A 16,889-nucleotide genomic window follows, 5' to 3' on the forward strand; every position below is an offset into this window, starting at 1 on the left:
TATCAAGACCAAGTTTAAGCCAAAGCTTAGTCTTTTGTCTCAAGTTCAAGTCAAGTCTCAAGTCTTTCAAGGCCAAGTCTAAACCAAGTCTTTGTCTTTTGTAAAGAGTCCAAGTCAGGTCTCAAGTCTTAGACTTTGTCAAGAGTCTAAATCAAGTCTTAAGTATTTCAAGGCCAAGTGTATGTTATGTCTCAAGTCTTTGTCTTTTGTCACAAGTCCAAGTCAAATCTCAAGTCTTAGTCTTTTGTCACAAGTCCAAGTCTCAAGTCTTTCAAGGCCAAGTCTAATTCAATTCTCAAGTCTTAGTCTTTTGTCACAAGGCCAAGTCAAGTCTCAATTCTTAGTCTTTTGTCACAAATCTAAGTCAAGTCTCAAGTATTTCAAGGCCAAGGCTATGTCATGTCTCAAGTCTTAGTCTTTTGTCACAAGTCCAAGTCAAGTCTCAAGTCGTTCAAGGCCAAGTCTAAGTCAAATCTCAAGTCACAAGTCCAAATCAAGTCTCAAGTCTGAGTTAAGTCTCAAGTCTTAGTCTTTTGTCATGAGTCCAAGTTAAATTTCAAATCTCTTTTGGTAACATTTTATTCTGAAGGTTAGTTTTTCAAACCCTGTTGCAGGGCTTGCTTATTTTAAATGTACAGTATATATTTTCAAAAAAGTATTATTTATATGGATCTCCTAGAAAAAGTTATCAGATGACGCACATTTTCACAGGAAAGCTTGAGAGCACGGTCATTAAAGCAAAAGGCAGACATACCAAATGCTAAGATATTCTGAAGTTCATGTTGATTTTTCCCTTCAACTTTTCACTTAAAATGTTATGCTGATCATTTAATTTGTTGTAAAAAAAAAAAAAAAATAAAAAAAAAAATTAAATGAGGAAAATCTAAAATAGAAGCCTTTTCACATGTGGACTCCGACTTTTAAATGCTAATATGATTCAGGACCACACAGGCGTGGGAGGAGGGGTCCCGGCTCCGGCACCGGGCCAAAAAAATCACCTTTCTCCCACAGGCGCCGTCATCCTGGAGAGCGCCGCCACCTTCTTGGCTTTCAAGGCTGCACAACATCCGGGAGAGGCCCCCCCCCCCACCCACCCGGCACAGTTACCCACCCTCTAGCTCCTTTAGTCTCAGAGGTGCATGCGAGCTCCCTCTGTCCTCCTTATGCCACAGCGGCCGACATTTATAGCTCATTACGAAGGTGACTGAGATGAGGAGGTGATGGGTGGAGGTGACAGGTAGGGTGGAGTAGGTGAGGAGAGCTAGGTGTGGCCTGAGGATATGGGGCATGATGCATGAGGAGAGCAGTGTGTGGCTGCTTCAGGGGGTGGGTCACTTTGCATCCCACTGGGGGTGCTTTTTGAATGGGATTTTTACCGATACAAGCAATGAGGCTGAATGGGGCCAAATTAAGCATCTGGGCCATCCATGCCATGGAATATGCAGGCTAGTCTTTTTAATAGTTTTTTATTTAATTTTATTTTTTTTTATTAAAGGGATATAGTTTGCCCAATTAATTACAATTCTGTCACCATGTACTCACCCTCAACATTTTTCCAAACCTGTAAGACTTTCTTTCTTCCATGGAATAGCAAAAGAGATGTTAGGCAGAATGTTAGCCTCGGTCACCTTTCACTTTCAGCCTTAACATTCCTCTAAATTTTTAAGCCACACATATAAGTATTTTATAAGCACATATATTTTTCTAACAATACTAGAACTACTATTTATTTATTTATTATACTACTATAGCCCACTGCTGTTATTCTGTTTTTAATATACTGTATATTTTCTAACTAATATTAAAACTGTAATCCTTCTATGTCAAATACCTCGGTTTAATCAATCTACATAAGATTTTTCAAATAAAAATACAAACAGAGGAATTTTTTTCAGAGAGATTTTTTTTGCCCTCGCATTTTGCATTTTGGTGGCATTTATGTCACTTTTAGAGGCATTTTTGCTGTAGGTGGCCATTCATTTCTGACCGTGGTCTGCAATGTAGTTATCTCTTTTTGTACAACTGTGGGTGCTGTACCGGTTCTGCTTTGCAAGTATTTTCAGAACTGCTTAACAGGAATCATAATTTGAGTTGCTGTGGTGTCTTCTTTCTGAAGCTTGTCCTGCTAAATTCTTCAGAGCCATCACTGTTTGTGGAGGCTTGCTTTTTCTCTTTATACTGTAAATGTGGCCTTGTTTATTTCACTGGTTTTATTTGCCTGGTGTTTATGCTCTTGGCCAGCAGCTGGTGTGTGTTATTTGTGCTGTGCTGATGTTTGGACTGATGCCACATGTGTACCCTCACACACTGTGACTGCACACATTGCACAGCAACAATAGGGCTTTTTGTTCTGTATTTGATGAGAACTTAAAGGACTCGAATGCTGCTGCTGCTGGCTATAAATACATCAGTTTTCAATCAAAATGACAGGTAAATTGTGCGGCAAAAGCATTGAGGATGATTGAAATTCCACAGATATCTTTTGCCCTGTTATCTTACACATCTTGACCTAAGGTATGACTCTCTTTATAGTATGTGATGTTTATTCAAGTGAGAGTTTTAAAATGAATGCAGAGTTTTAATTATAGACAACATACAGTACATTTGGGTGAGTTCCCTTAAACCAGTGGTTATCAAATTATGGTGGTAAGCAACACTGAATGTATAGTACTCATAAATTGATGGACATTTTATTCAATTTGGTATTTTTATTTTCAAATTTTTTTTTTATTTCTAATTTCTTATCTGCGAGGACTGAGGAGCTCTCAAATCAAATATGGCGTCATAGATGTAAATGACATTTGTTCACAATAGAAGTCTACACGGGACTGGTTTTTCCATCCCGCTCCTGCAAGTTTCTATCCTGCACCTGAATGCTCCCGCTGAATTTTACTCCATGTTCACCCACTCTCTGCCCTCAGTGATTTTCTTTCCGATCGCTCCCATTCCCGCAACCCTGCATTTGTTTTCCCACATAGGGAAAAAGCCATACAAACAAACAACAAGTGTATACAAATAACGTTTTATTTTTTAAGTTATTGTTATTATCAGATAACGCATGACATGATGCCCATCTGACTTGCCTGAGGTTGGTTTCTTAACACTTAAACTGACCATTTTCCAGTCCAAGTTTCACATCCTTTGATGACACAGTATGTCCATGCTTTGCTCTGCCTTTCTTGTAAAGCTACGTTGACTATAGTCTGCTCTAAATAATGGATAATTTGATGCACATGTTGTGTGCACATTTTTACGTAGGATTTTGTGTTTATTGTTATCAAAACTAAATTAATTGTAAAATAAAATAATAATTATTGTTTTGTTTTTTGCAATTATAAATTAATAATATAAAAATAGATATCCACATCAGATTTTTCAGGCTCTTCTCTGACTGCCCGCTACCGCCTTCAACTCTGAAATTTAATCCCACGCCGCAAGAAATCTGATGGGGTCCTGCGGGAGTTTCGTGGGAATGCAGACCTCTAGTTCACAAGACACATCAGAACCAATGGCATTTGGTGTCAATGGCATTACCGCACCATTTTAGTAGTTCAAACTAGCTCTTCTTGGGTCCTAAGATGTGTACCCAACCAGAATCATCCTGAATCACTTCTATCCCAAACCCGACGTGCATAAGTTAATTTAAAAAAAAAAGAAAAGAAAAACCTGACCCAAGACAGACCCGATAAAATTAAACCCGACTGCAATTTTTTTCAAACCTGACTGGACCCAAATGTAAAATGGCAGTGTCGTCTACACAGCCTGCGCACACCAGTATTCAGGAGGGTTTGGTAATTTACACATAGAAGCGTGGATTGTCCGAGAACAGAGAAAAAGTGAGAAAATAACTTTGTTATAGAATTATTTAATGTGTATTTGTTTTAAATAATAAAATATTGTTAAACGCCCCAAACCATTAATGGAATGTTGGCATATTTTAAAAGAATTCGGGTCTTCTCGGGTCCATTCGGGAAAAGCACATTTATTTAAAAGTACCCAAGACCTGAGGCTACTAATATCAGTCCCAACCCGTGTCCGAGGCACTCATCAAAGTTTTGGACCTGAACCTGCGTGGGTCTCCTGTTGGACCTTGGGTTTTCGGATCCAAGGGTAGCTGTGAAGATCTCTAGTTCAAACAACTTGTGCATTCCATTTCAGAGCTTTGGCAGAGGGGAAGATAAGTAATAATAATGAAATTTCAGTAAATAATGCCATTTTCCTCACACAAAGCTATCATATTGCTTCAGAAGACCTCAGAAGAATATTGCATCTGAGTCATATGGATTTCTATTATGATACTTTAATGGTGCTTTTTCTTTTTTTTTTTTTTTTTTGGCTCCTGACAAACCCAGTCCCAATTAACTTCCATTTTATGGAAAAAGCAGTTAGGATATTCTTTAAAAAAAATAATAATAATTACATTACAAGTTTGGAACAACATTATGGTGAGTAAATTATTAATTATTAATTTTTTTTTTGTTTTTTTTTTTTTTTTTTTTTGGTGAACTATCCCTTTAAACAATGATGAAGTCATTGAGGCCTGCTGTGATGTCTGCTCTTTCCTCTGCTCTTATGGATGTGGCCAGGTTTTGAGTAACTGGAAAAGGAAAAATTAGAGTGTGAAAGAGTGGGAGTGATGGAGGAAAAGAGGAAAGACAGGAATGTCTGTGGGTTGAGATTATCCAGACCTTTGACTGTGTTGGCAGTGAGTGTGCGGTTCTGTGCAGGAACAAGCACAGATTGAAGGGCCTTTGGCCAAAATATCACACCTCTCAGTCTGTTTTATCCCCCAGCATAACCTACCAGGTGCCACTGAGCCACAGGGTTGTCTCAGCCTCTGCCAATAAACACATCAACAAACACACACAAGTCAGAATTGCCTTTGTTTCAACTTGATTTTGCTTCTCCTCCATTCATAAAAATACTATACTTGTTTACCTGATTGACTGCCAAACCTCACCTGCTGTGTGTGTTTGGCGTCTTCACATAGAGACCAGAGATGTACAGGCAAGTCGTTCTAGTTTGTTCAGAGGAAAGGAGATAAAATCACTCAAGCGCAGTTTTCGGCCCTTGTTGACATATATTGACGTATTGATGAAATATTGAAGGGCATGTCCTTTTTTTTTTATTAATAGCCAAAAGGCTTTAGACGTCACAGCCATGAACCATGATTTGCTACTTGCTGGTCGGTTGCAGGGGGAGGGACATTTTTATTCAAGAGAGCATTTGATTGGAAAAAATCTGTGTAGTGCAAGATGAGTCATCAATATTTTTGGTCAATTTTCTCGGAAATGAAAGACATTTAAATTGCGTAAAAGTTAATTTAGTCAACTTTTAGGCATACACTAGCAAATACTGTAGGTAGCCACAAAGTGAATACACATGGACTAATAGCCACAAAACTCCAATTTTGAATTCATGGGCTCTTAAATTGGGTTCTTGTCCAAACTCGGTGGTGACCTTTGCCCCCACCTGTCTCTCTGTCCACACTGGCTCTGTTTATTTGTTTGTTCTTTCCATTCTTTCTCCCTCCCTCCGTTTCCTCTGTGTCTCTTTTTTGTTTCTCCTCTTTGCAGTGTTTAATAGCATGCTAATTACATCATAAGTAGGCCATTTGATGAACAGCTTTGTGTTTGGTCCTTTTGACATCACATTTAATCAGAGGAAGGGCAGTGCACCATCTGTCATGATCTAAGAGGAAGTTTGTAGTCTCTTCTCTGAAGCTGAACACTTTACCCTTACCTTGAGACTAACAGCAGTTAGATAGCTTGAAAAGTTGCTAGACGTGAGCAATTCCTATTGGTATAGTGTAATGAAATATAAATGCTCAAGCATGCGTCTTAAAAAGTAAATCAGATTTTTTTATTTATTTTTTATGCCTGACTGACTGGCCTTGTGAAAGATTAATATAGCATGATTTAGCTATGCACAAAGCTGGCAAGCAGATAAACCCTGAGAGACCTCAACTCTGCAAATCTTCCTTTTATCCACCTTTGGAGAACATCAAAGTTTTGTTCTTTTGAATGATCTACCTCAGAAACCTAGCAAGATCGAGAGGGGAAAAAACATCTAATTTGTTTTTTAAATGCAGTCACATTCTTGGCAGTGTCTTAATGTGTCTTTGCCAAGGCATGGTGGAATGAGGGACAAAGCCTTGCGCTCTTTGAAGGGGAGTGTTTGTGTGTGTTGGGGGAGGTGGGTTGGCCAGTTTGCCCTTCCTTTTCCCTTTTTGTTTCCACCTAAACATTTGTCTGTGCCCAAGGGAAGTGACTTTGTAGAGCCTCCAATGTTAGAGCTGTATATATGCAACCTTTCCCTGGGAACACTGACCTTAGGATAACTGTAGTCTATCTGAAAGTCTCAGACTAGCATTTGATCAGATCCACCTCATACATTTTCTTTATCCCTCAGACATGCTGAGCAGACTCAAGCATAATTTTCCCTCACAGATATGATGAGGATTATTCAAGCACTATGAATGTCTGGCATGATTAACGTTTTAAAAGCAAAGTATTGGAAAGAAGAAGTCATCGTTTTGCCAAGAGAATCTCCCGCCCTGTACAGTATGGAGTTGGTTTATAAGGAGAGATCTGATAAGCAATAATCAGCAGGACGTACCCTACAGGTTCTGGGGAGCAGAAGCAAGGATTCAGGGTTTGGCATGTACATTTAGGCAGTTAGCCCTTGATGTTAGATGCTGTAGCTACACAATTATAATTGGAAAAAGCCTGTTTCTTTTTGAAAGGAAGTAGAAGACTGATATATTGGCATATGTAGATTATTGGTGTCGGCCAATAACCTGAATACTTTATGCTGTATATATTCAGGTTATTGGCCGACACCGATAATTTACACTTCCCAAACACTGGCATTTGCATTTACACATATACAGTGTACAGTGTACATATATATATATATATATATATATATATATATATATATATATATATATATATATATATATATATATACATATAATATACCTGAATGTCAGGGAGTTACATTATACAGTAGCTGTAAAGTCTGTTCACAGAGCTTTAAAGAATGAAAAATTAATATATTTTTTTATCAATACTATAAATATAAATACTTTTCTGACACTTAAAAATAAAAAGGAAATCATTTTTTTTTGGTGGGGCCAGTGAAAATGTTGGCTGGGCAAGTGAAAATCTGAACTACTTGCCCAACCAGGCCAGCAGAAAACATTCCTTATTGTTCAGCCCTGGCCCAGGTCTACAAAGAGGCAGGTATTACAATCTTTTTGTAGCTAAAGCTTCACCTCCATGTAAAAGGAGGTGGCAAGGATATGCGTGAATATTGTGTTAGATCCTTTAGATCTGTAATCACCCATTACTGTGTGCTAATTCTCGAGAGCAAAGTTGAATATCAACTATCCAGGATGACGAGATGATCACACCTGCAATGGACGAGTTTCCAGTTTCCCTGCTGCTGATAACATTAACCTTCACTCTCCAGCAGATCTAGATTTCTACACAGCATATCTCTCTATACATAGCAGCATTTTTCATTCCCTTTGCCATTAAAAATGCTCTTTTTTTTTTTTCAAGCAAAATTCAAGCAGTGTGTAGGCCAGTTATATAAGGGACTCTAGCTCTGGAACGGTGCAAGGCGGTTCATGCGTTGGCTTGATCCTGAAAAATTAATTAAAGGATGGTGCATTCTGACTGGCGTATTGGCATTGCACCCTGTCGCCTTCCAGCAGCAGTTACTGAGATCAGATCAGCATGCCTTATCTACTGGATCATCAGTGCTCTGTCATTAGCTGTTCATAAGTACTCCAGCTAACCTGTCAATTTTCCCAAGATAAGGATAGTTATCCCTCATGGATTAGTTATTATACCTGTGTTAATGCCTTGTGTTAATCCACTGTACATTAAGGAAACTACAAAGGAATGGGTCAGGATGGTCATATAACCAGCTAGTCTTACTGAGGACAGCTAGTCTATCTAAATTTGATTATCCTTTTTTTTTCTTTTTTTTTTTTGCGACGTTGATTTAATTAGGGTGCTGACAGTGTGCCTGTAGCTGTTCAACATATATCACAGAAATACCCTCTCTGAAAACATTGCTACAGCCATACACATTCAGATGCACGTCTTCGGCAGTTGCGTTGCATCTCACACTTTTTTGAGAGTCCTGCCATGAGTGTTTTTAAGGCGGCATTTCAAGTAATAGTCAAACAAAAATGGTTGAACTTTTTAAAATGCGTCTCAGGAGTCCTGTGTTCTATTCCATTACGTTGCAAATTATTCTTTGTTATTCTGCTTTCAAACCAGCATTTTAAAGCATGTTATCAAGGGCAAGAAGAAAGCAGGAAAACAGAGAGAGATAAGAGTCCTGAGTCTTTCTTCTTCCCAATTAAAATGTTTTTAGTGTAGTATCTGAGACCAGTGGCAAAGTTACGGCAAGAAAAATGAGGCTGAAAACCTTAGCTGCATCTGCTGCAGTTTTTATAACCAATGTATGCATTGTGTCAACATATTTGTCAAGCACTGTGCCCCTTTCACACACGGAACATACACACTCCAGCACACAAATAGGCTTATGTACACAGGTGCAGTGACAAAGATACCGGCAATGCTCCACTTAAAATTAATGTAGCCTATGTGCATTTTTGGCTCCTGTTGCACTTTTTTATTGCTCTCGTACTCTCACACACCCACACACACCCTCATCACTAACAAATGCCAACTCTCTTTTCTCTTTGTTTATGGTCCTGTAATGATTTAAGCACTGCCACTCAGTTTTAACCTCATCAGCTTCCTCTCTTGCCTTCCTCTCTTTCTCTTTTTCTTTCCCTAGAAGCTTTTTCTGTCCCGGTCTCCCTCCGCCTCCTGTTCTTGCTCAGTTGCATGTTTAACAGGAACCCTGGCTTGTAAAACTACTTTTATAGATCCTGTATGTTTGATTGTATAGTATTTTATGATTTTGACCTTGACCAAACAGGAGGGAGGGGTGGACCTCCTATAGTATACGGGGCTGTACGGAGGTGATATAGTCCACATGTACATTCAGCCTTGTGATGAAAATAGGTGGTAGGGCTTAAGGGGTCACCACCAATTATGAGGCCGCATCACTATTAAAAGTACCATATGAATAGGGCTTTTTTTTTTTTTTTTTTTTTTTAAGACTTTTGATGATATTTGATATTATCACCATGCCAGTTTGTTTACTATTTACCAATGAACATATGTATTTTAGACTTAAATATTTTAAGAAAAGTTTAAGGAATGTTCTGGATTCAATACAAGTTAAGCTCAATTAACAGCATTTGTGGCATAATGTTAATTCCCCCTTCCCCCCCCAAAAAAAAAAAAAAAAAAAAAAATTACGACTTGCCCCTCATTTATAAATAAAACAAACAAACAAACAAAAATGTGAAAATCACTGCACTTACAATGGAAGTGAATGGGGCCCATCCATAAACATTAAAATGTAAAATGACCAAAAACACACTGTTTCAAATGTATTGCCACAAGACGAAAACATGATGCATGTCAGCATGATTTCAGTGTAATAAAATTGCTTACTATCCTTATATGTGTAAAGCTACATCCAATATTACAACTTTGCTTTCAGGACAATGATAACCTGCAATCCCAATTGGATATGACTTTACACAGCTAAGGTTAGTAATCGATTTTTATCCCACTAAAATTATGTTAACACATGTAATGTTTACATCTTGTGGCTATATATTTGAAACAATGTGTAATAATTTTTTTTATGAATTAATATTTTTACCTTTTTTAACGAACAAGAGTCAAATATTTTTTTTCTTTTTTTTTTGCGGTAAACAACATTATTCCAAAAATGCTGTTGATTGAGGTTAACTTGCATTGAACCTGGACCATTTCTTTAAATGCCATGTTTGTTTTTTGTTTTTGTTTTTACAAAAGTTTTGTGATGACGCAAACAAATTGAGTGTTTTGAACCAATTTACTTAGTTTAAACTAATTTATAAAATGGAAGTTTTCTAAGATAATCTGATTTTATCAACTCTAACTGCATTTTGCTACTGAAGTTTAAATCAGAGAATCAGAGATGCACTTAAAACATCTCTGTCTTCAAACTTTTGAACTCCCAAACTATTCTAATAACACAGACTTTGGGAAACTTGTCCAAACAAAAAGTGCAGTAAATCCTCACAATGTGTTGCTTAATTTTTTATTGCCAGCACATTCATTCTGAATACACTGTGTAATATATCACCCAGCCCTACTTTATAAGCAGCTTCACTTGAGGAACTCATAATCCTCTCATATCCTTTGTTAATCATTAGGGACTAATTATTGTGATTAGTTGCTGCAGTCCCAGCGAGCATCAATGTTGTTTAGTAATGACTCTTTTTAATAAACGACCACACATGCTTATCATTACACACAATAGATGTGAGCATACTTTAACACACATAAGCTTAATGGGCAGATGAAAAGGCTGATTAGGCCGGTAAATATGCAAACAGGCTTGATGAAAGATAACAGGCCAGCTGAGCATTAACTAATGCCCAGCAAATGTCCTCTTGGCTTTGTTGTTAAAGGGTTGCATCACACACTGGTCTCACTGCTATGCCCTTGAATTTCCAAGCACCTCTGTAGTCACAATATACAGTGGCATTGAAAAGTCTGAGTCCACATTGAAAATCTGGGATTTTGAAAAAAAATAAACAGTTTTGCAAGTTTTGTAATTTTGAAAACTTTACAACAAAGAAATGTCATAATCTGAATATGATATGAATATAATCAAATATGGCATTGACCATGTTAACTTGGACAGATTTCCTTGCTTCCAGTGAATCACACAAGATGCTTGCCTTAGTATCTGGAACATTCTCAGATCTTGTCAGGATAACATGGATCAGCATGTTGTCATTAATGCAAAAGATGGACATACCAAGTACAAATACATTTTCAGTTCAATTTAAGTATATCAAATTATAAAAATGCAAAATAGAGGCATGTTTACAAGTGGACTCTTTTAAATTGAACTCTAGCCCAGCCGGATGCAATAGCATGCAAGTGTCCTGTATCAAGCATTACGTTACAGTATACCTGTTGCATTAGTCCCGTGGCACCTCTCAGCTCTGTGATAATGCTTTCTCAATATTTGAGCTAATCTGTCGGATAAAGATCTAATTCCCCTCTCTGGTCCAGAACCACACATTCATAGATCCCGGGAGCCTGTGTGGTATGTACCAAGTCAGCTTGTGTTTGCCAGTGCGCTTAGTAACTGAACATAATAAATACCAAAGAAACATTGATATACCCTAATGCATGCACATCTGTCAACAAATCGCTTTTTGAATGTGCCTCATTGTATCAGTTTTCAAAGAAGTAATATGCCTATGTAGGGGAGGCCAGACAGCTTATAGAGAATTACTTGCAGAAAGAACTCTGGATCACGGCTTTTTTTTAGATGTTTTTGCCATGACTCATATATTCTGACCTTATTAACCTGCAACAAAAACAAAACAGACTAACTTTGGGTACTGATCTGTTATGTTGCCAAATCTCCAATTTGCCAGCACACGATCCCTTCCTTATTCTAAAATTTTTTGATATTGAGATACTTTCTCCTGTCAAAGCTTAATGTGCAGAGACAACTATAAGCCATTTTAAGCTTGATTTTTTTGAAAAGTGTAAAAACTGTGGCTCTGTAGCGCTTTCGAAACTAGTGAGACAAGTGGCCCTTGGAACTGCAGTCAAAATATTATCAATATCCCGCCGTTTAATCCAGATTATTGCGGCTGGAGAGCCCATGAGATTTAAACAGGTTGAGAGACCCATTGTTGTTGCCATAGAAGCAAAAGAGGAGCCTAGTGTTCCACGTGATATCCATGGATCGCACAAGGTGTTTTTGTGTACAAGGAGAGATGGGATTATGGTCCGGCTAATCTGAGGTGTATTCCTGGAAAGTGTGACTCCAGTGAGCCAGTTATGCACGGGAGAGTGCATGTGAAGCGTTTCACATGGGAATGACAGCAAAGAGAGGAGGGGGATGCACGCACATTGACAATTAAAGATTCAGCGTAAAACTCAAGAGCTCAGACCTCTAGGCAGGCCAAGACAGAATCTGCAGACTTTATTTGCTTTTTTCTGCACTGATTTTGAGGGAAAATTTGCAGAGTGTATTAGCATCGTAAAATGTGTGAAATGGGCCTGAGAGTGCTTCACTATTATTGGTAGCTGAAAGCATTATGACATATGTATTAAATGAGCATGCAAAAGGGCAGGGGATGTGTAGAATTTTGTGGATAGTGAGTGTTCCAATTCTGCAGAAATTTCCAGAGCTTCCTGTGGAGTTCTCCAGGCATCTCTTACCCTAGAGTAGGTGCCCTAGTTAGCATATTCAGCTAGGTTTAAACATAGTTTAAATTTTCGACGAATTACTTTGTCACAATAGTGTTATTGCGACATTCTGCCTTAGTTAACGCACATGTTAATTTTTATTCTCTTTTGTTTTACAGACCTCATCAGTTGTTACCGCATTATTCTTGGAGAGTGAGGCGGGCTTGGTTTGCGAGCGTCGCTCCACAGAGCCGTCGGATGACTGTCTGACTCATCACAACCCGCGAATGACAGGCGTGCATTCGAGGGTGGGGCCCGCCTCAGTCTCACATGATTGGCCGCTGGATGGAAATAAGGTGAATGGAACACATGCCCAAGGAGCAGGACCCAAATCAATCAGAGGGCGAAGAGAAACGGTGAGTCACACCCCTTAAAGGGTTACAGGTGTAGTTCACTCAAAAATAACAAGCTCTGTCATAATTTAGTCATGCTTATGTTGTTCCAAACCTATATTTCTTCCTTTCTTTTGCTAAACACAAAAGGAGATATTAAGCAGAATGTTAGCCTCAGTCACCATTCAATTTCATTGCGTACAATACAAGAGAATGGTGACTGAGGCTTCCCTGGGACAAACAAAGCCATATGGAGTTAATGGTGACAGAATTTACTTGATGTGGACTTTCCCTTTAAGTACTGATCTCAGAACAGTTTCAGCATTCATTGAATAAATATTAGTAGAATGTTTGCTTTAAAAGAATAGTTCACCCAAAAATGAAAATAATTACTCACGCTCATGCCATCCCATGTGTGTATGACTTTCTTCAGCAGAACACAAATGAAGATTTTTTAGAAGAATTTCTCAGCTCTTTTGGTCCTCACAATGCAAGTGAATGGGTGCCAAAATTTTGAAGCTCCAAAAATCACATATGTCAGCATAAAAGTAATCTATAAGACTCCAGTGGTTATATCAATGTCTTCAGAAGTGATATGATAGGTATGGGTAAGAAACAAGTAATTATTACTGTAAATTCTCCTCCCTGCTCAGTTAGTCCCCACTTTAACTTTCATTTTCACATTCTTCTTCTTTTGTTTTTGGTGATTTGCATTTTTCATGCACACACCCTACTGGGCAGAGAGAATAAATATTGATCTGTTTCTCACCAATACCTATCACATCACTTCTAAAGATACAGATTAAACCACCGAAGTCATATGGATTACTTTTATGCTGCCTTTATGTTCTTTTTGGAGTGTCAAATTTTGGCACCCCTTCACTTGCATTGTATGGACCTACAGAGCTGAAATATTCTTCTAAAAATCTTAATTTGTGTTCTGCAGAAGAAAGAAAGTCATACAGATCTGGGATGGCATGAGGGTGAGTAAATGATGAGATCATGTTTATTTTTGACTTAACTATTCCTTTAAGTTGAGCTTTTCTGTTATTTTGTTTGTCTGTGTTGCTTGTGCACCCTGCTTCTCTGTGTGTTTATCTAATTTTTCTATCTCACATGATGATGTGTCATGAGACTCACATTTTCTGGTCAGTGCACACAGACTCCTACATAATTCAGTTTTCATGGTTACTGGCTCCATTTGCCGTTGTGAATGTGTACAGCTCACACTGAGTACAGCTTAGTGCCTTGCTTTTGAGTTTAAAGGCTAGCACTAAAGAGACCAACCTTTACCTCACCAACTACTCTATACACACATACAAATGTACACCCATTTTGTGTGCGTACTGGAGCCAGCAGAAGAGTTAGCTAAAGCCATAGAGAATGCCAGTTACTGTCCACAGTCAGAACACACTCAAAGCCTTAAACACACACACACACACACACACACACTGGCAAGTGGGCTTTCAGTCTCGGCAAGACGGCACAGACTGCCCCCTCACGTTCCAAAGGAGAGTTAGGGTCAGAGCCAATAGCAGTGTTTTTGCCAATTAGCCATGCACATGAAGTCTTTTCTCTCAGAGTGTGTGATGTGTGATGTGTCTTTGGGCAATTTCTTTATTTAGAAGTTCTCTTGTTGCTTTTCCACTTCACTGACAGAACCAACACTAACCCCCCCTCCCCTTTCCCAACCCAAGCCGATATCTCATGGCTTGTTGAGGAGAGAGGCGTGCTAGTACTTCAGTAAGCCATCAAATCCCGTACACTTACAACCCCAATTCCAAAAAAGTTGGGACAGTATGAAACATGCTAATAAAAACAAAAAGGAATGATTTGTAAATTATATTCACCCTTTTCTATATTGAAAGCTCTACAACTAAACATTATATGATGTTTTACCTTGTAAATTTCATTTTGTTTTATTTTATTTTATTTTTTTTTTATGTACAGTAATTTAAAATCAGATGATTGCAACACACTCCAAAAAAGTTGGGATAGTCAAGTGTTTACCACTGTGAAAGATCACCATTTCTTCTAATAACACTTATTAAGAATTTAGGCACTGAAGACAAGTTTGTTAAGTATTAAAAGAATATTGGAATTTCCCCCATTCATCCATTATGCAGGTCTTCAGCTGTACAACTGTACGGGGTCTTCGTTGCCGTATTGTGCGCTTCATAATGCACCACACATTCTCAGTTGGAGATGGTCAGGACTGCAGGCAGGCCAATCTAGCATCCGCACTCTCTGCTTATTCAGCCAGTATGTGGTTTGAAGATGTCCTGTTGAAAATGCCAGGACGTCCCTGGAAAAGAAGGTGCTGGATGGCAGTATATGCTACTCCAAAATTTTTACATATCTGTCTGAATGCCCTCACAGTGTGAGTTACCCATGCCTTGGGCTCTGACACACCCCTGGCCCATACAGACACTGGCTTTTGAACCTGATGCTGATGACAGCTTGTATAGTCCTTTTCCTCTTTGGCACGGAGAACACAACAGCTGTGTTTTTCAAAAACTATTTGAAATGTGGACTCATCGGACCAAAAAACACGGTTCCATTGTTCTAATTTCCATCTAAGATGAGACCAAGCCCAGAGAATTCAGCAGTGCTGATGTAGGGCTTCTGCTTTGCATAGTAAAGTCTTATCTTGCATCTGTGGATGCAGCAGCGAATGGTGTTGACTAACAAAAGTTTACTAAAGTTATCCCAAGCCCATGTACATGATATCCATTACAGATGAATGCTGTTTTTTAAGACAGTGACGTCTGAGGGATCAGAGATCATACACATTCAGAAGTGGTTTTCGTCTTGCCCTTTACGCACTGAGATTTGACCAGATTCCTTGAAGAGGGTGAAATGCCCAAAATTCTTCCAATTTGTCTTTGGGGAACATTGTTCTCAAAGTGCTGGATTATTTGCTGAAGCATCTGTTGGCAAATTGACAAGTCTCGAATGATCCTTTCTCTTGAAGGACTAGGCTGTTTTTGGAGGCTCCTTATATACTATGACAACGATTGCCTCACCTGTTTAACCTCTTCTGTTTCACATTGCCTTGTTATTTTAACCCGTCAAATTGTTATTAATTTTTTGAGTGTTGCAATCATCTGATTTGAAATTACTGTACATAAAAATAAATTGACAATGAAATTCACAAGGTAAAACATCATATAATGTTTAGTTGTAACATTAAACATTAGTTTAAACATAGACGTTAAACATAGTCAATATAACAAAAGGTGAATATAATTTACAAATCACTCCTTTTTGTTTTTATTAGCATTTTTCATACTATCCCACATTTTTGGGAATTGGGGTTGTACATTGAAGTAGTGACTTGTGCTAGGGACAAGAACATCAAGCCTGTCCTCATGAAAATTACGTGATTGTGGCAACATTTTTGAAAAATTACGTAACACGTTTCAAATCATTTCCAAAATGAAATGTCCACTGTGTTGCACTATAAATGATTTACATTCTCTCCCAAAACAATTGAGGTTATTAAGGTTAATGCTCTAACAAGTTTTAAATCAACAAAAGCTACCTCCCTACCCTAAACCTTCAACACAAACTAACCTATAGTGTCATAAAAAGCAAATGTAAGATAAAAAATGTGACTTCTAAATAAACAACGTCATTTCAGGGTGCTTTTATGACACTTTCGGCTCATGTGTAGACTTGTGTACTCTTCAGGACTCGTACCTGGTCCTTTGCATCGCAAATGCAAGGTGATTATTCCTCGTTTGGCAGCACGTGATGAAGCCTCTCCTCGGGAGACCTCTACCCACTGATACTTACAATGGTATTATGCTATAAATGTGGTTTATTAGGACATTTCTAATGTCCCCATAAATCAAATCGCTTAAAAAACATACTAAACTATGTTTTATTGAAAATGTAAAAATGCATAGTTTTTTGTGAGGGTTAGATTTTGGGGTAGGGTTAGGATTAGGGGATGGAATATATAGTTCGTACAGTATAAAAATCATTATGTCTATGGAGAGTCCTCATAAGGATAGCCACACCAATGTGTGTGTGTGTGATTCACGGACAAGACCCCAGGAATGCAGGGTCAGATGCTTTTCGTGATGCTTTTTTTTTTTTTTTTTTCTTGGCACTCCTGCATGAGATGTTTAAAAAAACCAGCAATGGTCAAAGACATCCGTCTAGCACATGTTTACATAGAAAA

The 16,889-nt window shown here is 38.2% G+C and overlaps 1 protein-coding gene across 9 annotated transcripts in view; it reads left to right on the forward strand.

Moving 5' to 3' along the window:
- LOC127427490 (thyroid hormone receptor alpha-B) overlaps positions 1-16,889 on the forward strand; it is a 199,600-nt gene that overhangs the window by 127,456 nt on the left and 55,255 nt on the right. For 6 of the 9 annotated variants that reach the window (XM_051675136.1, XM_051675135.1, XM_051675137.1 and 3 more), the window contains one exon: positions 12,488-12,724. In XM_051675136.1, coding sequence (XP_051531096.1) covers positions 12,669-12,724 — 56 coding nt within the window. In that variant the 5' untranslated portion in view covers positions 12,488-12,668. Of the gene's footprint in view, positions 1-9,600; positions 9,650-12,487; positions 12,725-16,889 lie in introns of those variants that run through there. The other 3 variants (XM_051675139.1, XM_051675134.1, XM_051675140.1) reach the window with 2 other exon arrangements.

This window comes from Myxocyprinus asiaticus, chromosome 36 (assembly GCF_019703515.2).
Source record: "Myxocyprinus asiaticus isolate MX2 ecotype Aquarium Trade chromosome 36, UBuf_Myxa_2, whole genome shotgun sequence".
NCBI lineage: Eukaryota > Metazoa > Chordata > Actinopteri > Cypriniformes > Catostomidae > Myxocyprinus > Myxocyprinus asiaticus.